At 36.4% G+C, this 23173-nt stretch overlaps 1 protein-coding gene across 6 annotated transcripts in view; it reads left to right on the top strand.

Annotated features, from left to right (window-relative positions):
* Positions 1-23173, top strand: part of ARMC8 (armadillo repeat containing 8) — a 117173-nt gene that overhangs the window by 45481 nt on the left and 48519 nt on the right. For 4 of the 6 annotated variants that reach the window (XM_030816767.1, XM_030816768.1, XM_030816769.1 and 1 more), the window contains 6 exons: positions 4932-5012; positions 7197-7272; positions 7367-7457; positions 9387-9447; positions 11703-11903; positions 15302-15397. In XM_030816767.1, coding sequence (XP_030672627.1) covers positions 4932-5012; positions 7197-7272; positions 7367-7457; positions 9387-9447; positions 11703-11903; positions 15302-15397 — 606 coding nt within the window. Of the gene's footprint in view, positions 1-4931; positions 5013-7196; positions 7273-7366; positions 7458-9386; positions 9448-11702; positions 11904-15301; positions 17108-23173 lie in introns of those variants that run through there. The other 2 variants (XM_030816772.1, XM_030816771.1) reach the window with 2 other exon arrangements.

The raw sequence follows: 23173 nt of genomic DNA, 5'->3' as shown, positions 1-23173 counted from the left end.
AGACATCTAAAGCCCTTTCCAAACAAACCCTAGCTGATTATCACAATCTATTCAGTACTATTTAAGATTTTTGTGAAAAAGTTTTGAGGTTTCTCTTCTTGGATTACGTTGACAAAGTGTGGGCCAACTCATAGGAGCAGAGATATCAAACAATGCCTTATAATCTTTTGAGGTGGGGAAAGAAAGGCTTTAAGAAAATGATAGTTTTGTTGCAACTCACTTGCTTAAAATGAGCTCAATCCATCAAGGCCTAGAATTTTCCAGCAACAAAATGATATCTTATAGCCAGCCTGGCAAGTTGAGGAAGATGTTCCAGAACCGTATGCCTCATTAAAAATTTTTCAGGGGCTGGGTGCAGTGGCTCACACCTGTAATCTCAGCACTTTGAGAGGCCGAGGCAGGTGGTTCTCTTGAGCCCGGGAGTTTGAGACCAGTCTGAGCAACATGGCGAAACCCCGTCTCTACAAAAAATACAAAAGAATTAGCCAGGCATGGTGGCGTGTGCCTGTAGTCCCAACTACCCCACAGACTGAGGTGGGAGGATCGATTGAACCCAGGTGGTTGAGGCTGCAGTGAACCAGTCATTGCACCATTGCACTTCAGCCTGAGTCACAGAACGAGACCCTGTCTCAAAAAAAATAAATAAAATTCTATTACTGAGTGTTCAACAGAGCACAGCATCTACTAGTCATAACCACAGTAATCCCAAAAGGCTACTGAAAATTGGACCTGGAGGAATAACTACATGTTAAATTATTTTAAGCTGTGAGAAGTTTGAATAATTCCATTCCTGAAGTTACCTAAATAGCTTTCAGGATTACTCATCAGAAACTCTTCGACATAGGGATTGCTCATCTGAAACTTCTCGATGTTGTTTTAGCTGAAATTATAGAGTACCATTAAATCACTATTTTTTTGCTGGAGAGAAACTTAAACTGAGGATAATGATTTAACATTATCATACCACTGACAGAATGGAAGATGTTATCGGAGAAAGTCACCTTTACTCACCTTTTAATTGGATAAATTAGCATTTGCCACTATAATTAAATAACCACATTTAAATATTCTGAGACGTAGCTAGGCTTCAAGAAACAGTATAGCATTTATAAATCCAGTGACAATAGTAAAAGCCTAAAATACAATATTAACAACTTTACTGATATACTGACAACATGTCTTTGAGAACAACTGATCCAGTGGTCCATGTATTGTCATTAAATATAAAACCCTTTTATTTTCATGTTGTTCTTTTTTTGCATATAAGCTAAAAATAAGATTTATAATAGAATTTTAAGACTCATTTGTAGGGACTCACATTAAGCTAAGATTAAATGACAAAACTTAAAATTACTAATTTGCTTTGGTATCCATATTAAATAAATTTACATACTTTGGGGGAGGGAAAAAAGGAGAGATCACTAAAGCATTTGTGTTATAATATGATCATAATTATATTTTTGAAATTTTCTGATTTATTGAGCAAAAAACACCCACTAGAAATAATATTTGTTGAAATTCTAACTTCTAAACTGTTGCTCTTTCTTAAGTATTTACTCAGATTTCTGAGCCTACTTTTTGGAGTTTAAGACCATGAGAGCTAGGCCAGGTGTGGTGGCTCATGCCCATAATCTCAGCACTTTGGGAGGCCTAAGTGAGAGGATCCCTTGAGCTCAGAAGTTCAAGACGAGCCTGGGCAACGTAGTGTGACCCCATCTCTGGGGTGGGGGGAAGAAAAAGACCATGAGGACGTAGGTGCTTCCCACCCAGTGGATGCTGCCTCACTAACCACCAGGTTCCTGCAGGTTGATTTGGAGAAAGCTGAATGAGAGACCGATAAGTCTCAAATGACAGATCCTCCTCGCTAGTTGGTTCAGCCTTGCAATTGCTTTTTTTTTTTTTTTTTTTTTGAGATGGAGTCTCACTCTGTCTTCCAGGCTAGAGTGCAGTGGCATGATCTCAGCTCACTGCAACCTCCATCTCCTGCGTCCAAATGATTCTCCTGCCACAGCCTCCCAAGTAGCTGGGATTACACCTGTGCACCACAATACCTGGCTAATTTTCGTATTTTTTTTTTTTAAGTAGAGATGGAGTTTCACCATGTTGGCCAGGCTGGTCTCGAATTCCTGACCTCAAGCCATCTGCCTGCCCCGGCTTCCCAAAGTGCTGGGATTACAGATATGAGCCACTGCGTCTGGCCCCTTACAACTGCTTTTACCAATTGTGTGTACAACCTCAGAGAGGAGGAAGAACTTCTTTTGTAACAAGTATTAGCTGCCATCTTTGAGGCAAAGAATTTGAGGGAAAAAAGTAAGGTATCTTGTGAGCACCAGGAAACAATTATGTATAGAGAGAATTGCAGTGTGCTTGATCTTTTCCCTATCCATTGTAAATATAACTTAGAAAGGATATGCCATAAATTATTCAGATCTTAGAAAAAAAGTTACAAGCACATGGGTATATGCTGAAATGATGTTAGTAAAAGATGGAAAACAATCTAAGTGTCTAACTATAAGGTACTAGTTAAAGTTTAGAACATTCATATAATAGAGTAAGGCCAACAGATAAATGAGAAAACCCTTTTTGTACTGATATGAATGATCTCTGAGATAAATTTTAAAGGAAGAAAAGGTTTAGAGCAGTGTATGTAGTATTCTACCATTTGTATTAAAATGGGGGAAGAATATATTTACGTATCTGCTGTATAAAATGTCTTGAAAAATATAATCTATTAGGTCACCTTAAGGCAGGAGAACAGATTGGCTGCAGATAGAGGTGGAAAAACAATGAGGTGCAAGAGGCTGAGGCAGCACCCTGCCTACTTAGCTTTTGCTAAGCTCTGTCAGTGTCTAAACTGGGTTGTCAAAATTGATAAGGAACTTAAAAAGCCTTAGTGTGATGACATAAGCTGAGGCTAATTTTGGCTTATCTTCATGATTTAGTAACTAGGTAAGAAAAAATGGGTCAAATCCTTACGAGACCCCTGTTTTCTTTGGCTCCCCTGCTTCAGTCTTCACCACTGTGTTTATAAGCCAAGGACTCCTTTGTTTCAAATGAGACAAATGCATGTGAAGTGTTTAGAGCAGTGCCTGGCACTGGTATCCAGTATCCAGTAAGTAGTACCTATACTTACAACTGCAGATGATGCATGGACGAGGTGGGAGGAAAGAGAGCACACTTAAAACCAATGCCCTGAGAATGTCAGTATTTTCAGTTATTACAAAAACAGGTTTGCACCATTCTGGATGGATATGTAACAATATCACACCATTTTACTCTGGGAATTTATCCTCATAACCTCAGGATCTGTAGTGAGATGCAACTTCAAATAATGTTCAACAAAACACTGCTTATAGCAGTAAAACATTAGAAACTACCTAAAATATACAATGGGGGTTTGCATGAGCAAACTGTGGAATACTGTATTGTGATTAAAAATAAGAAACTCAAAGTTAGAAAATGTATGGAAAAAGAGAAATTGCTGAGTTTTTTACAGATTATTTTAATAATACATAAAATATTTTGGGATTGTTACCTATAAAGTAGAATATGATGGTTGTGCTATTCAGAAGTATGAAAGCTAATTTCCCCACTTCAAATGATGGGTGTTTTGGCTCAAGAAAGAATGAGCATCTTCACAACAGTTGTTACTTGCTTAAACAATGGGTTGGGAGAAATTGGTTTGAGAGCACTTGCTGGACCAGTAACTGGTTTCGTTTGGTGAGCCCAGACTGATAGCCTACCTTTGTGATATTTTTCTCTTCTGAATGATGATAAGCATGAAATATCATTCCTGTGTTGGCTTTAGCTGATTTTTCATTAATTGATTGGATAAGGTTGGACATAAAATGAATGAATAAGAATTATGGCAAATTTGAAGCTTTGCATTAATTTTAGCTTCTGTCACTTTGAAGCTCTTTAGTACGTTGATTAGTAGAAAACAGAATTGATGAAAAAAAACCTTCATTTTCCTATCTCTTTACCTTCCTACTCTTTTAAGAACCAATACTTTCTTGTTTTTGTTTTTGTTTTTGTTTTTTTTGAGATGGAGTCTCACTCTGTTGCCCAGGCTAGAGTGCAGTGGCGCGATCTTGGCTCACTGCAGCCTCCGCCTCCTGGGTTCAAGCAATTCTCCTGCCTCAGCCTCCAGAGTAGCTGGGGCTACAGGCGTGCGCTGCCACACCTTGCTAATTTTTGTATTTTTAGTAGAGATGGGATTTCACCATGTTGACCAGGATGGTCTTGATCTCCCAACCTCCTGATTCACCCGTGGCAGCCTCCCAGAGTGCTGGGATTACAGGTGTGAGCCACTGCGCCTGGCTGAACCAATACTTTTAAAAAGAAAAATGAGATAGAAATATGGAAACCAAAACACATTGTTGTTCATTTCCCAGTTATGGAGTGTTGTGTTTCCCACTATAGCGTTACTCAGACCTTCCCGATGTGTTAAGGTAGGTTAGTCTGTGGTCCAGTTCCTTTTACAATTCATTTTTAGAGTTCCCCTGACTAGCTCATCAGTTCTAAGTTGTAAGAATGACTCTGCCACTGTTTCCTGTGGGCATAGGGCAGTAATGTGCACATGAAATGCTCTATTGCTGTGGTGGCGTTCTATTTAATAATTGCAGAGGACTTGGGCGTTCTGTTTAATAATTGCAGGGGACTTGTGCCAATATAGCTTCTGGGCCCACTTCTATATTTCTAGGAGGTAAAGAGGCAGCATTTCTAGAACTGGAATGAGTTAAGATATGGTAGCCCTTTGCAGGACTAAACACAGTGTTTGCCCTGCTTTTTGAGGTTTGAGTTTATTTAAGCAAAGAGTCACAGGATTCTATACTGTAGTGAATGTGGTTTTCTACATTTAAGTAAATGTGGTTTTATTGGAATGTGTCATTACTCTTCTAAATATATTGTTGTATTCTCTTTTCTTACAGGGGCCTGATCATCAAACAATTTTATTTAACCATGGTGCAGTTCAGAATATTGCTCACCTACTAACCTCACTGTCCTACAAAGTAAGATGTTAAAAATTGTGGCCAGATTTATATACCTTCTTTGTGATTTCTAGAAAGAGACCCACATATTTTTATTGTTTCTTTGATAATTGTGATCAAAAGTAGTATTTTATCAGTAAAATGTTATAGGGCATCATTTTAGCTATAGAATGCCTTTAAAAAGAAAAATCTGCCCTTGCATCTCTGTTTTTTTTTAGGATACAGTTGTACCATTAGTTCTTATTGATTTGCACCCATTAAATAGATTTAAAGTCTTTTTTGGATAGCTACCAGTGCCATGATGCCTTGAAGTATAGAAGCAGTGGCTTTCTATATCAAGAAAGAATTGAATTTCATATTTGAGACCTTTATTTAACCACAGTGTCTCAGACTTAGCATATTCCCGCATATGCATCAACATTTAAAATGTGTTATGTTTTGTATTTTGAGTTAAAAAGTAAAGAGTTTTCAGACTTAACTAATTAAATTTTCTTTTATATATGAAAGCAATCAGTGTCATATTACCAGGTGTTGAGTTAAAACCTTGGCCGTTCATCGTTGTCCATCTACAAGTTGTAGCAAATATTGGCATGTAGTCTTTAATTGTGTAACATTAGAGTTGGGTATTGCAGGAGTTACTTGCAGAACAGGGAAGCAGTCATTTTTGTCTTCTGTCCTCTTGCAGTAACTCCATTCTGTCCTTTTAGTCCTTTTTTTTTTTTTTTTGGAGACAGTCTCGCTCTGTTGCCCAGGCTGGAGTGCAGTTACACGATCTTGGCTCACTGCAAGCTCCTCCTCCCATGTTCATGCCATTCTCGTGCCTCAGCCTCCCGAGTAGCTGGGACCACAGGCACCTGCCACCACACCTGGCTGATTTTTTCTATATTTTAGTAGAGACAGGGTTTTACTGTGTTAGCCAGGATGGTCTTGATCTCCTGACCTTGTGATCCGCCTGCCTCGGCCTCCCAAAGTGCTGGGATTACAGGCGTGAGCCACCGCGTCCAGCCTGTCCTTTTAGTCTTTAAATTTATTTCAGGTAGGGCCTACTAATGTGTATGTTTTCCCTACCTCAGTTATCTAGTTTAGTCTTGGTAAAGAGCTCATAGGATAGGAATGAAGAGTGGAACTAACTTCAAACTAGCCAGAGGCAGGGGAAATAAATATATACTGAGAGGTACCTCCCCTTTCCTGTGCCATGCAGAGGCTAAACCAGTCAGCACTTGCACATCAAGAAACAGTTGTTTGGGTGGCTGTTTATTGTTCCTTTACTTCATCTCCTCTAGCTTCATTAATTCCCCCAGCTCTTCCTCCATTTCTCCTATCTTTTCTGCAATAGACTTCCTTATTTACTATAATGATTTGAAAAACCTACAGGTTGTGGAAAGGGGACTAGTCTGGTAACATTACTCTTCTGCCAGGGTTTGCCGTATTACCAAAGTGCCATTAATATATTCTAGGTTCCTCTTGTGGGCACATGCTAGTGCTGCAGAGCATCGCCCAAGTGAGGGGCAGGGCTTCTTCATACCCCAGCTACCTATCCTGTGAGTGCTTGTCAACCTCAGGTTCCACATGAAAACATCGTGTGTAGACTCAGACTTAGAAGTGAGGATTAGATTGGATTAGAATGGAAAGAATTAAGAAACATCTCTTAGGAGTTTCTGGAAATTGCAAAGCATGTTATATATGGTTAAGAGATTGGGCCCTTGGTATTATCCCAAACCAGTAACGTAGTTTTGAGGAATAGTAGCACAATTCATGGGTATTTTAAAAGTTAGTGCTTCTTAAATTTTATTGTAACATTGTTTCCTCTCCTTCTGTTCCCTGTCTCCAATCCATGCATAAAAGTATTCTATTTTTTTTTATTTGCCTTGAAAGCCACTTGGTAATTAATTGTTACTAAGTTCTCTTGGTCTTACCAACTGTACTTTGTATAGTGTTCTTTTAACTTTGATTAGGGATTTCTCTAGTTAAATTTAAATTGCTACTTCCTCATTTTTTTTCTATTACTTCAAAATTAGTTTTAACTTTTATAGTTAATTTTAACTTACTGTGTCTTCAGCTGTACAGGTGTTATTGTTATTTCTTTGAGGCCTGTATTTTAAGCAGATTTACATAATTTTTTAGAAGAGTTTAGATTCTGAGACATTAAAATTTGCATTTGCAAAATTAAATGCATTTTTTTTGTTTGTTCATTTATTTTTACAGGTTCGAATGCAAGCACTGAAATGTTTCTCAGTTTTAGCTTTTGAAAACCCCCAGGTATCGATGACCCTGGTAAATGGTAGGCTGGAGCTTTCAGTGGCACCTACATGATTTAATTGATGAACTTTGTAGATTTAAAGAATTTCTTTAATCGTTGTTTGTTTTATTTCTAGTTTTGGTTGATGGAGAATTGTTACCACAGATTTTTGTGAAGATGTTACAGAGGGATAAGCCTATTGAGATGCAGCTCACATCAGCAAAATGGTAAAAGTCAGGACAATGTGGGAAGAAAGACAGTGCTTTATCAATATCTTAGAGTATTTTTGGACAACCAAATTTGCTTGCTTCCAATCCCCATTTTATTTTGAGATTTTGAAATTTGAAAGTCAGGGGTCCATCCCACATTTTCTTAAATGGATGTGAGTTTTTTATACTCAGCTTATTACTAGTAATATGCAGAACAGGAACTCTCGTATAACATCTGAGACTGTCTTCAGAAAATTACTTTATTATATCCTCAAACTACTGTCCTTGTACTTCAGTTGAAATAATACTGAATTAGATTAGATTTAACCAACATATACTGTGCTAAGTATTAGCCAGGGAAATATAAAGATATAGAAATATGGATGAGAATTAGTTGAAGTTGATAACCAAGGGATGATTTCAGAGAACATGGCTTCCTCAGATTTCAAGGAAAAAAAAAAAAAAAAACAAACAAACAAAATCTTCATAAAGTTGTGATGGTTTAGAAGATATTTATGCAAAGCTTTTTTTTTTTGTTGTATTTTTTTTTCTTTTTGAAATGGAGTGTCACTCTGTCACCCAGGCTGGAGTGCAGTGGCACTATCTCGGCTCACTGCGACCTCCGCCTCCCAGGTTCAAGCAATTCTCCTGCCTCAGCCTCCTGAGTAACTGGCATTACAGGCACATGCCACCACACGCCTGGCTAATTTTTGTATTTTTGGTAGAGACGGGTTTCACCATATTGGTCAGGCTGGTCTCAAACTCCTGACCTCGTGGTCCACCTGCCTCGGCCTCCCAAAGTGCTGAGATTACAGGTGTGAGCTACCGCGCCCGGCTGCAGAGTTTTTATTAGCACAATTTCTGGCTCATGTAAACATTCAGTGCATGTTCTGTAATTATCAATACATGAATGGATGTGTTGAGCACTTGTTGTGTAGGGTTCTATGCTAAGTTTAATCTTAGTATTTAAGCTGTGGTTCTAACATTTTGGTGAGAATTTGGCATTTTCAATGAATTACTCATGTATCATGAATTGTTTGGTTTTTGTTTGTTTGTATTGTTTTTCGCTTTTTGTCTTTAAAACTGAGTATTTGCCTCTGTCAGTAAGGTAATGTTCTCAAGTAAATGGTTTCAGAAAAACAATATGGTAACAAACCTCAAGATAATAACAACTACAAATATTTCAGCCGTCTACAATATAAGTAAAATAATTTTACCTATTTGTTTGTAACTTTCTGTAGAAGCCAACATGAGATGTTTTAATTTTTCCCCCCATCTTGCTAAAGGAATGTAATCAAAAAGGAAATTCATTAATTTAAATTTCTGAAGCACTTAATGTTCAGCGCCTAGGGAATACAAATTAACTATATTCTTGTTCAAAGGCAGCTTATAATTGTTTTTCAGTAGAACCAAATTATTGACTCATTCCCAAAGCCACTGCTGTTAACCTCTGAATAGTTCATTTCTGGTGGATAGCTGTGTTACAAGTTAAATGCCTCTTCTGTGATACTTCTACTGCATTTGGAGTTAGAATATTCCAACTTAACTTCATTTAAACTGAGATAATGTGTTAATCTTATGTTTCATTTTGAACATTTTTCCCTTTTTATTATGGAAAATTCTGAAGTATAAAGAATACAACATGTGCCCAGCACCTAGCCTAAAAATGTGTCCATCATTAGGTTATTTATTTTTAAAACTATTTGGTAGGTTTTTGTTTCGTTTTGTTTTTTTAAATATCTGGCTTACCATCTGTATTTGTCAGTTAGTTTTCTTTGACTGTTAAATTGCCTGAACCTCCGAAAAGCGAATTGTCAAAATCTTCACCCTCAAGATAAGTAATACTATTTGGTTTTCGATTTTTTAATAAAATCTTAAAGGCAAATAATTTTTCATTTAAAGCTTTAAACTCCAAGGAAAAACTTATTTTCTGCTGTCTTATTCCAGTTTAACTTACATGTGTAGAGCTGGAGCAATTCGGACAGATGATAACTGTATTGTATTAAAGGTAAGCTAATTAATTATCTTTAAAATGTGAAAATTATCCAGTTATGTGTTAAATATCAGTATTGATATTCATATTTCATTTTATACATTTATCATTATGGTATATGTGCATGGCATAGAATAATATTGAAAGACAATGCTTTCTTTTCAGTGGATGTCATATAGTTTTTAAAAATTGATTTTAGATGTGTTTTGAAAGTCAACGTGAAATAATTATTTCATTGTCACAGCTTTTCATTTTATGGTAATTAGGAGGATGTGGAAATTGTAAAAGTGTACAATTCAGGTGAAATAGAAAATATATTTCGTTCTCGATTGTCATTAAATTTGTATTACAGTTTTAGAGGCAGACGATTTGCTACTTTTGCAGAAAAAGACTATATCATTCTCATAGCTGATAATCAAAAGGCATAATGAAAGAGAATAAGTAGATAACACATGAAAACAAGCATTGTCATTGTGATATGTCATATACAACTCGAATTTAGAAAAGCCTAGAGAAAAGACCAGCCCTAAAAGTCCTAAAACCTGGATTCTGGTTTTAGCACTCCCACCTCTGACTGTACATCCTTTATTCTTTTGATGCCTCGGACTCCAGATTATGAAAATTGAAGCAATAATTCCTGCTCATCTATGCACAGGGTTATTGTGAGGATAACAATATATTAAATACATTAAAATGTCTTATTAGCTGTAAAAAATTAAGTATAAATAAATTGATGTGTCATTTTTATAAATATGAGATCTCACATTATCATTGTTCAAAAGGTGATCCCAAGGATAAAAGAGCACAAAGAAGACTAATATTTGCTTTAGTCTTTGGGGAAGAGAATTAATTTAATGAGATCTGAAGACTACCTAAGTAAACAACTCTGCATAGAGTGCCACGGACTTCCATAGCAGTTATCTTGATTTATTTACTTCTCTAACCTTCCTCTTTTTCTGCATTGGTAAAATATTAGTAGTATATTCTTCACATAGTAGTCATGAGCATTAGATTAAATAATTCATGAATTTATGGTACCAATAAATATTAGTAACTAGTAATGTTAGGGAAAAAAGAATAGGGCCTTCCCCTTGGAAACCTAGGGTTGAATCGTAAAGCGGCTACTAGCCTAATAGGAAATTAGTAGTGAACGATGAAGTGCCAAGTTCTGTGGTAAAAGATATAATAGGAACTTATTATGTATAAAAGAACAAAGCACAGTTGCCTGCAGTATTTGAGGAAGACGTTCTATAATGATAACATTTCAATTTCTACTTCCACATTGTCCTTTCAAGTGGATCCATCAGGCTTAGAAATAGTAAATCTCGTTTGAGACCAGCCTGGCCAATGTGGTGAATCCCCGTCTCTACTAAAAATACAAAAATTAGCTGGGAGTGGTGGTGGGTGCCTGTAATCCTAGCTACTCAGAAGGCTGAGGCAGGAGAATTGCTTGAATCCAGGAGGCAGAGGTTGCAGTGAGCCGAGATCTCGCCATTGCACTCTAGCCTGGGCGACAGAGCGAGACTCTGTCTCAAAAAAAGAAAAAGAAAAAGAAATAGTAAATGTCTGTAATATTTTTATTGAGAACCTAATGTAGATAAGTTACCAAACCAGTGCCAAGATTTTTGAGGGACCTCAGAAGTAAAATTGGACTTGTGGATACCACTGCTAATTCCAGCAAGTTCTTGGGAAGACCTAGCAACTGTGATACATTTCACCTGCATTGTAGTAGAACTGGTGGAATCTGAGTAGTGGTAAGATCACTACAGTTTTAAAGCTGTATTTTGTTTGGGCAACTGTAGGTATGACTCCCCAAACCAAAAAATAAACCATATTACTCACTAATGAAGAGATAGCATACTTTTCTTAAGGCAAAATCATTCCTGATTAAACTGCTGGGTCTCTTTTAGGTAAATAAGTAGATAGATGGGGCAGAACCATCAGACATGATTTGTTAGGGATTCTTAAATGTCTTTTACAAAGTTGTACAATAAAACTTGTCTTATCAGTCCCAAAAGCCTAATTAGAATTTGTATCAATATACTTTGACGTACGAATAGAGTTTAGTGTGCCAGTACAAATTATTAATCTGTACTGAATTTTGCTTGTTTTTGCATTTTAAAAAAATCTTTTATTCTCTGGAAGTCAGTAAAGGAAATATTTGATCATAAACATTACTCCTGATAAAAGCTATTGAGTTGATTCAGTCACTTTATGCTTAAGCTTTTACCTTTACCAAAAAGCAAATAATTAATCTCACTACCTTTCAGACATTACCTTGTTTGGTTCGAATGTGCAGTAAGGAGAGATTACTAGAGGAGAGAGTTGAAGGAGCTGAGACACTTGCCTATCTGATTGAACCAGATGTTGAGCTACAGAGAATCGCTAGCATAACTGATCACCTCATTGCCATGCTTGCCGATTATTTCAAGTATCCCAGCTCAGTGAGTGCCATCACTGATATTAAAAGGGTATGTTATTTTCCTTTTTTAGCAGCTCAAGGGAGATTTTTATAAAGTTTTTCTTATTGTTCACAGTTTTGAACTAATTGATAACTACAGCTTAAAGCCCTTTTAAATAAAGGATCTTTTATCTTTGGTAACATAGATAATAATGCTTTGTGAGTTTTTGAATCCAAATTGTTTAATGTTTATTGTCAGAAAGTTTTTACTGAGCAGATAAGCAATAAAGAAAATTGCATCCTAACTCCCCAACTAAACCTCAAAAGTAGTGGATTCTCCAAGCTGGTTATTGACATAACTGTATAATCTTATTCTTGGTCATGGAATCATCTCTGTTGTTATATTCTCATTCTTTAGGTCAGGAGTAATCTTTTTGTTACAGGAGACTAAGTTGTCCAATGTTACTTTCCACCACAGTCTTTCTATTTTGTTACTTTTCCCTATCTTCTCTTTTTTCCAGTTTCATACTGTGCTTTGGGCCTGCTAGTGACAGCTAAAGCATCATTTAATCTCGAATTTGGGACCAAAAAGGCCAAATTGTGCTTTTTCTGAAAACCTAAGTTCCTTAAAATAGATCGATATTTATTTTGACTTGTTGCATCTCAGCCTGTTTGCCCTATCCATTTCTTTAAGCATAGGAGATGAACATTCTGTAAGAGAAAGTTTATTCAAGGAGGTCATGGTAGAGAGAACATTGCCTCTTAATTAGTAGCCAGTACTGTTTCATGAATGTAATTGTATTTTTCATGCCAGTGGTTCCAATGGTAACTGTTCTCCTTTTGACCTCTCCCTCATGCTTTTGAGTTTCAGAAAACCTCATTTGGTAGGCAGTTGTTCATTTGGCATTTAACTTTGAAAATAAAGCAAACTATTAAGGGTATATCTTTACTCTGTCTTAAGAAGGGCCTAAAATAACCTTCACTGGTATTTGTATTAGTAATGTACTCTACCCTCTGGGTATTAAACTTATGTGTCTGCTCTTCTTTCAGTAGTGGTGTTTTTCCAGTAGAAGTGATGGGTTACGTACATTTAACCAGTTGCCTTGTCTGTTTTCCTTCTGGTCATTTTTTTGACACTGACACCGTATCTTACCAATACAAAGACATATGAGCAACCCTTAGCTACTGCCTCATGAATGCCCTGAGGTGACCACCCCAGGAAGGCAAATAAAATGTTTTGGTGGCCATGAGAGTAAGGAAACATAATTTTAAGAACATGTAGCCTATGCATATGCAAATCATTTAACTAGTATGTAGATTATCCCTTCTGTTAGTTTTTCCATTTCATTTCCATCAGAGTAAAACTGTAACAACAATAATCCTTAAAAATGACATCCTAATACCAAACTTGAGTAATAGTTTGTTTTGTCATCTTTATTTTTGATGATGGATTATCCAAAGCTTTCTGACCCAAAAAGTATAGACACTAGACCCGTAAAGAGAAATCTTCACATGTTAATAAATTTGTGATTTTCATGATATATTAGTTCAAGTCAGTATTATATCTTAATTTATGACTAGAACGTAGTTAAGACTTTGAGAGTAGATACTTTTAGTACTTATCAAAGTGAGTATTCTGTATTGGGAAGTTCTTCCTATAATCCATCAGTGTCTGCTTTGAACAGAAGTTTTGGAACTATTAAGAATTGCCTTCAGAGCCACCCCAAATTATATATATATGTAAAATATATATATTGTCTTTTGCTTTTTGTGGAATTTTTTGTTACCTACGTTATATTACCCGACTGAATTTCTCCATCTTCACACACAGTCAGTGACAACTAAAATTCTCATCATTGATCAAGCTATACCACTGTCAGTGTTTTCTAGCTAATAATACCAGTTAGCTCTTTAGGAAGTTTCAAAAGATGGTCTCAGAATGTTATGAGCAACAACACCTACATCATTGGATGAGTGAACCTTTCCAAAGTAACTTCTTTGGGAAAAGTAGTATTCATTTGGATTACATTAAGGCTGTTAGTTACGAGGTTATTTACATTATTGATAGACTTTGTGTAGTTACTTGGTCATAGTCAGTCATTGAAAGTATCCTGAAAATATGCTTCTGTTTTATTTTTACAGTAGTTTGGTGATCAAGTTTATAGAAGAGTTGATAATTAGTTATTCATGTTTAAAGATACCATTAATTGCTTCATGCTGATAATTTTGATAATGTTCTTGAAAAAACCCATACCCAACATAAATCTCAGATAACTGTAATAGATAATAATGGTTACCATAGTATACGGTTTGTTAAGCGTTTTCTTTTTTTTTTTTTTTTTTGAGACGGAGTCTCGCTCTGTCGCCCAGGCTGGCGTGCAGTGGCGCGATCTCGGCTCACTGCAAGCTCTGCCTCCCGGGTTCACGCCATTCTCCTGCCTCAGCCTCTCCGAGTAGCTGGGACTACAGGCGCCCGCCACCACGCCCGGCTAATTTTTTATATTTTTAGTAGAGACGGGGTTTCACTGGGGTCTCGATCTCCTGACCTCGTGATCCGCCCGCCTCGGCCTCCCAAAGTCCTGGGATTACAAGCGTGAGCCACCGCGCCCGGCCTGTTAAGCGTTTTCACAATGGGTTCTCTGTTTCTAAAAGCTTTTTATTTATTTATTTATTTTTGAGATGGAGTCTCACTCTGTTGCCCAGGCTGGAGTGCAGTGGCGCAATCTCGGCTCACTACAACCTCTGCCTCCCAGGTTCACGCCGTTCTCCCGCCTCAGCCTCCCAAGTAGCTGGGACTACAGGCGCCCGCCACCACGCCCAGCTCATTTTTTTGTATTTTTAGTAGAGACAGGGTTTTACCGTGTTAGCCAGGATGGTCTCGATCTCCTGACCTCATGATCCGTCCACCTCGGCCTCCCAAAGTGCTGGGATTACAGGCGTGAGCCACCTCGCCCGGCCTCTAAAAGCTTTTTAAATGCAAAATTAGGCCAGCACTACTCTTAAATGTTTCAGAAAATTAAGGGGAACCTCCTAAAGACATTGTTGCGATATCATTCAGGTTATCAGCTGTAGTCTGGGGCTAGGGAAGTCTAGGTGTGCCTTCTTTTGAAGGAGAACGTTTCAAAGAGCTGCTGCAAGCAAACATTAGTGCCACTAAAGCTGCCATTTAGGAACACTGAATTTTTCGGAGTCAGAGATTTGCAATGGTTTTTCATTTATCAGTGTCAAATGTAGTGTTCACTTTTAGATAGAAGCATACTGTGTGCATTTTAGGTCACATTGATATGAACACTGCAAGGTCTCAGTCCTATGTGAACAGAATCCAAAAATAACTGGGAAATGTAGTTAATGACTGGGAAATTCACTAAAATCTAAGAGTTGTTACCTTTTTTTTTCTTCAACTCAGTTAATGTTATTGAAAGTTTAATTTATGGACTGAGTTGGAACATATCCTTTTTTTCCCCATAGCTTGATCATGATTTAAAACATGCTCACGAACTCCGCCAGGCTGCATTCAAGCTCTATGCCTCTCTTGGAGCAAATGATGAAGACATCCGGAAGAAGGTGAGTCTGGGAGAGGGGCGTCCCCCAGTCCTGACAGCCAGCAGGCAGGGAGTGACGTCAACCTGAAAGTCGTGGTGAAGAGCACTAACAGTGACTGTTTGAATATAATAAAGCAGAGTGACTAAAGGCATAATTGAAGAATGAATGGGACCCGGATTTGGGGGGTTGTTTGTTTGTTTTTAGAACATAGAGTGGCATGGCCGTGCTGGAATGACAAATAACTGGCGTGCTTTTTTGTGTGTCATTAATATGAATTATTATGTTGCACATTTTTGCATGTGTTCTGATAAAAATCAATTCTAGCACTGTGAAGCTTCAGACACCTTGAAAGTCCTAACATTAGAATTGTAAATGTTATTTATGGAAATACCTTCCAATGCTATTGAGAAATTCAAATCTCTATTGTATATTGTTCTTTGATATGTGGCTTAGTTTTATGTTTTGATTTTTTTTGCTACTGTGCAAGTTTAATGTGAATAAAATCTTTGTGGAATAATGATTTTATGTTTAGTGAGTGGTCATCTGAATTTTCCAGCTCCCCAGAAAATGTATGCACTGGTATAGCACCCTTATGTTAGTAAAGCCTAGTCTTAACACTGAACTCATGTTCTTGATGAGAATACTTCTAGATAAGGAGTATAGTGGTAAGTAAGCTCTGACTTGGCTCCTACCACAAACCAAAAAGCTGGAACTTACCACTCAAAAACATATATAACCTAATAAATTCTACACAAGGCTTTCAGGACCATCAGAGAGCAAAACCACATGTTCTGTCTTGAGGAGCCATAGCAGAAAGAGCAAATTAGTCATTATTTACTGAACATGATGATTTACTAAATCTCCCCATCTGCTTTAGTATTTTAAGGAGCACTGTGAGAGAAATCACAAAGTATTAGAGTTTACTATGTTTCAGAGAAGTTCCTCAGGCCTGTAGAAAGAGGAGTATGGAACAACCTTATATTTGTTGAAATAACTTGAAAAGGAACCATTTCTTGAAGAAACTGAAGTAATAGCAATAAGATTCGATGTGTGAGTAGCTTTGATTTAAAATCAATGCAAAAAGCACAACTAATAAATTGAATGTTTCCATGTACCTCACTTTATTTCAGTTAACAAGATATTTTGACTTGAAGTGTTTTTAGTGTATCCCTATGAAAATCATTTTTGGTACATCTAAGTTTTCATTTATAAACTGTTATTTCAAAGCAAACATACTAGTGATATGATATATATGTGATTTATGGATGTTGACACCGATGTTGAGTTTAGGTACGTTGGTGTATTGCAAGGGGAGAGGCTTTTATAACAATAGATTTGAACATTTTTTTAAAAATTGGACTGTATAAGTTAAATACACAATTATTTGGTTTGGGATGGTTATTAGGGCCCATTAGAAACAGAAGAAGTATTTTACCCATTCTTAAAGCTCTAAAAAGCCATCTCATGGACTGAAAGGTAGATAGACAGATGGACCACAATGGGAAATAGGATGTCCATTTGTACTTCTTTGTACTTTTTTGTTAATAAACTATTGTTTTGGAATTAATGGCTTAATTTGTGATATCATGTTCTAGAAATACTTGCAACATGACAGTCTAATCAGTAGTCTATTAAAACTTGTATTCATAATGTGTATAATTTCCTGGTAAGGCTAACTCCTGATCGTTTCTGTAGAAAGATGACAAATAAAGAAAAAGTTATAATTATTAATTATAGTTTTTTGTGTGGTAAAGCAAAGATACTGTGATATTATGTAATGGGGCTTATATAGCATTTTAAGGAAGATATTTAATTTCTGGGAAATTAAGTGTTTGAATAATTTACAGTTCATAGTAACTACTAAAGAGATAAATTGTAAAATGGAAACTATAAAGTAATTTTGTGATAAAATCTACTTGAAGACTGGCCATAGGCGTGGAAAAATTTTCAGTGTATAAAAAATGATAAATAGTAGCACTTTTCTTTTGAGTGCATTTCTGTTTCCTTTTTTGTTGTTGAAATATTTGGGTAGATTTTTATTTACTTTCTCCATGAAATATTTATTTCTTGTTTACACTTATGTCTTATGAACTTAACTGTATTTTTTGTGTAGATCCTTAAAGTACAATGTTTATTGTTTGATTTTTTTAAAATGCAATATTTATGCTTGCCAAGATGGAATTTCAGTTAACTGAGTCAATAAGTAGAGAAACTGAGTTAATGAGTGGAGAATCTCTGAAAGAAATTTAAAGGACTGTAGATCTACTTCCCCTAATCCCTACTTCTCCCGCTCAAAAACCAACAAAAAGTTTGTTTGTTTCAGGAGAAAAACATGAAATGATCAGTTGGTCTGCCATTTAAATTAAAAATGGGAACATAATTCAATACATTCAGTAAATAATATGTATCCTAGTGCCCTATTATGGCCAGTTAAGGAAAGGAGGCAGAATGAAGAAGAGAAAATAAGAGCAAAGTAGAGACAATGAGAGGTATACACATTAGTAAAGGAGAAGGACACTGGCCTCTCTTCATATAATTGTGTCTCTTTTACTGCTTCCAAAGACTTCTGAAGGTCTGCTGTGTTTTCATTTCTTGGTACCTTCTCTTTGGGCCAGAGAATATTAAGCTGAAGGTGGAATGTGACCTATAGATCAGAGATTTACCACCCCTGCTTTGAAGCAGTGTTGGTGTATTCCCACTAAAATAAACCAACTGTATAACATTCCCTAGAACTTAATAAGCACTCAATAAATATTTGTTGAATAAATATAGAAATGAAAATGCAGAAATCATACACAGAGTGACTTTAATTTGTTTGGACCTTTATCCTGCATGGAGCAAAATTGGTATTCTAATTCTGAGTGTTGCATCCTTTATTATTCTATGGCATACTTGAAAATTTCTTAATTTATTGTGGTGTCCTGTCAGCTAGAGTGAAGGAGGGTGGTGCTGGTGGAAACAGTTGTGCAGGTGAGAGTGAAAAATACTGGTGAGAGTGAAAAATACTACCATTGACTGTGACATGAAGAGGGAGAAGAAGCCCCAGAAAAGATGGAGGATCACTGAGCCTGGCAACAGTTGTGGCCTGGCCATGTTAAACTTAGAAGAATTCAAGTTACCTGTAATAATTGATCCTGACTCTGAATGGATTTTGTTTAGAGAGAGTAAGAGCATAGGCAGGAATTGACAGCTCAGTGGAAGAAGGGTTCAGAACACATTAGCAGTAACTGCAATGACAGCAATGCCAAGTAAAAATTAGCTCTCATCTCTGCCAAAGGAAAAATCTAGTTTCTAATGATAGTCTTTACCATATATTAATGCTGATTAGGAAGCGGAAGTCCAGTTAATGGGATATTAAAAATGGAAGAAGTTAAGATACGAAGCAAAATAGATCAACAAACTATTTCAAGTACTGGCATCCCCAGTCAATGGTTAAGTCACAAGAGGCAGCAGTGGCAAACAATCCTGTAATTTTGAGATAGATTCTTCTATGACAAATAATTGCTGTTATGAAGACCATCACTTGATTAGGACCTATCGATCACCAATTAAGTTGGAAGTTGAAAAAGGATTATCTCTCTCTTACTCTTCAAGTAACTAGTAGAAGTTGTTAGAAATGTTAGTGAAAATTAAGGGAAATTAGAAGTAAAGTGTAAATTAAAATTCAAGGAAATTGGTATACTAACCCGGATGTTGGTTTTATTTTTGATGAAAGTAAACACACTGCAAATGTTAAGTACGTATTGTAACCTTCATTCCCCTGGGGCACCTGACTAATGGAGCCTTGGGGAAAGTTTTCTGCTTAAATTTGAATACTTATATTTTAGCTGGAGATTTCTTTTGAGGAACTAGAATGTAAGCTCCATGGGGGCAGGGATTTATTTGTGTTTTGTTCATTAATGTATTCCCAGCATCTAAAACACTGTCTGTGCATAGTTGACACTTAATAAATAATTGATGAATGAATGAATGAAAAAAATGAACACACAGACAAATGGATGTATGAGCAATATTGCGTTATTAAGCACCCATTATCTTATATGCTCCTGTCTGCATTAGGAACTTTCCTAACCTCACTAGCAATTCTGTCTGTGTGTAAAGACAGGAAATTTGAGATGGAGAAAATATACATCTGGTCATATAGTCAGGGGTTTCACTATTATACTTAGCATAGAGAAAAATGCAGGAAATTCCCATTTTTTCAAGAGGCAGGCAATCGTGAGGGCTTGTCTTTTGCTTGCTTGGCTATAGATCAAAGAAAACATGTTTTATGGTATTGTACTTTATTTCAAAATAATTTTGACCATTATTTCTTAATTAGAAAATATAGAGTTTTTATCTTTCTAAATGTGTGACTTTTTTAAAGTTTGTATCATTCACACGTGTGAATCTGGACCATGTTTTCTAAGGATAAAAGTATGATTTGGTTTATAGAAATTAACCTTTCAGGAATCAACGTATTTGCAAGGTTATATATACTGATATAAAATATTTTTCCAATTAGTGTCTGATTTTTAAGATCAGTTACTCAATTCTGCATAGACTGATTGAACTACCTGCATTGTATAATATTGCCCACTGGGTGGAGGGAAGGAGAGGCAGGGAGGGGAGATGAAGATCAACAAGGCATAGCCTTAAACCTCAGCATTTGTAATAAAACCTCAATAAGTCAGAGAAAAGTAAGGAATGACCAGTAAGAATTTGCTGAGGTCTCAGAGAAGTATTTAGAACCCATTAAAATGGACATGTTTATCCATGGAGCTATCCTTGAATCAATTTGGAATTTAATAGCTTAATTATTGGTTACTTTAAACACTTTCTAAATGCTTTTCGTTTTACATTTTCAAGAATTGAAAACATGAACTCTTAAGTTTTTGTTCCTTGAAGGAAAAAAAGTTGTCCAATCACAGTGGCTTTATATGACATGTGAAGAAAGCCAAGAGTGAGATTAAAAAAAATTTTTTTTTTGAGAAGTATAGGCAGAAGAAAAAAGGAAAGCAAAGAACAAGAATTTGTCTTCTATCCTCTTTTTCCTAGCAAAGAAAGTTACAACTGCAGATCATTGTAAATACGTGATATAATGTACTTAAAATATTTAGCACAGTGTCTGCCACATAATAGGTGCTCAATAAATGGAAGCATTTATTAGAATATCTAATTCATTGGGAGATTAAAAATATATATTTTTAAGTATATTAAAAGAAAAGATTAACAACATTGAAGGTGTAAATAAGAGGTTTGCAATGAAGAAAGTGATTTTATGCTATAAGTTTCTAAAACTTTATTCCAGTAAAGGAAGTTATGTTTTAGAAACATAGGCTCTTTCTGTAGAGTATTTCCTGATAACAAATTGTCTTGTTTATAATTTTATTCTAAAATTTAAAATACTAATTTTTAAAACTATTGTCATAGCGTGCCCTCCAAAGTGTATTAATAATTGATTAGAATCTTAGATAATAGATGTCTTAAGAAAAGTAAGGAGGCTAAAATCTACCTAACTTTGATCACCTAAGTATTACTGCTCATGGTTGTCATGGATGTCATTTCTTCAGAGTCATCATTCATACAAAACCATATCCCAAAAATACATGTTCACATTTTGAACCAATGTAATTTTTCCTGTATTTTCAATGCTGTAAGATTTTAAAGCATATTTGTAAATTTAGGTCAATCTTTCTTAATATCTTTCTGCTATCTCTAAAGATTGCTGACTGGGCATGGTGGCTCACGCCTGTAATTCTAGCACTTTGGGAGGCTTAGGTGGGAGGATTGCTTTAGCTCAGGAGTTCAATACCAGCTTGGGGCAACATAGCGAAACTCTGTCTCTACAAAAAAAAAAAAAAAATACAAAAATTATCCAGGCCTGGTGGCATGGACCTGTGGTCCCAGCTATTTGGGAGGCTGAGGTGGGAGGTTCACTTGAGCCCAGAAGGTCGAGGCTGCAGTGAGCCGCGATCACACTGTCACACCACTATACTACTGCACTACAGCCTAGGTGACAGAGTGAAACCCTGTCTCAAAAAAAAAAGATTGCTGAGCATGCATTCACTTTGAACATTTTTATTTATTACTAGTTGATCTTCTGGGTAACAGTATAAATGTACCGTGAATTTATATTGTTAAATATTTTGCAAAGTTTAATGATTCTAAATGGGCATTTAAAAGGCACAGCATCGAAATTTTGTATTTTTCTCTACCATGAAATCAGGCAGATGCAAGGGATTATTTCTAAGCCTTAGCCTTCATGTTGAAACAAACACCTTGTACATTTGGAAGGTTTTCCATGATACCACAGAAGTAGCACCCTTCAGGACTTGGCTCTGCTACTGAATAGCAACAAATTCATTCGAAATTCATAATTCCTTGCCTCAAACTGTGGTTAAGTTGTTAGTTACCTTCTTAAAGCAAATCCACCAAAGAATTTTATGTGAACCTTGCAACATTCATTCACAATGGTAAGTATTTTTAAAGCAATAACCATGACAGGACCAGGTTTTGCCACTTGCCCACAGTATTGAGACCTTTGGCCTTCAACATACTGAAAGAAGCAAACCTGGGAGTGATAATGCTGTATATACAATAGAGGTATTTATAAAATAATGAATTTTTATTTCATAGTTTCATTAAATGGAGATATAAAATTGAGTGTTTTACTATTTGTGGTATGTCCTTTGCTTAAGCCATTGAAAGTATGACCGACAAGTTGGTTTATTGTTTATTATCTAGTTAAAAAACAGAGGTTATATACACCAAGAAATGGGCTAAAATATCTTTATCAGATCTGTAAATCTAAATGTTGTGATTTAGTTGGATTTTCAAGAACATTCTTTCTGGAAATGAATGAAATGTTTGGAATAATTAAATATGTATGGAATAGTAGAACTTGAAAAGATTAGGATTGTGATAAGAATCAGGGATTGTTGCTATGCTCTTTCCTATGATTGAAGCGCTAGCATAGAGGTTGGTAAACTACAACCTGTGGGTACTATTACCTACATTATAATTTTGTAGCTTGCAAGATAAAATTTTTTTTGCATTTTTTGATGATTGGGAGAATTAAAAGAAGAATATTTTCTGACATATGAAAAGGAAATTAAATTCAAGTTTATGTCCGTAAAGTTATATTGCCGTACGACCTTGTTGGTTTATGTGTTGACTTTTGACTGTTTTGCACTACCAAGGCAAGTTGAGTAGTTGTGACAGAATTGTATGTCCCACAAAGTCTAAAATATTTACTGCTTGGCCCTTACAGAAAAAGTTTGCCCACCCTGCGCTAATACTGCATAGCTAACTATAAACTCTTTTTTTTTTTTTTTGAGACGGGGTCTCGCACTGGTTCCTAGACTGGAGTGCTGTGGCACGATCTTGGCTCACTGCAGCCTCCGTCTCCTGGGTTCAAGCGATTCTCTTGCCTCAGCCTCCCAAGTAGCTGAGATTACAGGCGCCCACCACCACGCCCGGCTAATTTTTTGTATTTTTAGTAGAGACGGGGTTTTCACTATGTTGGCCAGGATGGTCTCGAACTCCTGACCTCGTGATCCACCCGCCTCAGCCTCCCAAAGTGCTGGGATTATAGGCGTGAGCCACCACCCCCGGCCTAAATAGAAACTCTCATAAACCAGTTTGGTGAAATACCAAACTTCCCATATGCCTGTGTGTACTGGCATGTAGAAAGAAACAGGGCCCTGACCAGGAGAGGGAGAAGCCAGTTGTCTGACTTTCTGAAGAAAGGCATTATCAATTGTTGACAGTAGACATTGTCACTGGATACTTTCCTACATACTGATTCCCTTGTTT

Source organism: Nomascus leucogenys, chromosome 8 (assembly GCF_006542625.1).
Source record: "Nomascus leucogenys isolate Asia chromosome 8, Asia_NLE_v1, whole genome shotgun sequence".
Lineage (NCBI taxonomy): Eukaryota > Metazoa > Chordata > Mammalia > Primates > Hylobatidae > Nomascus > Nomascus leucogenys.
The sequence above is the reverse complement of the archived record's forward strand: the minus strand, read 5'-3'. Positions and strand labels throughout refer to the sequence as shown.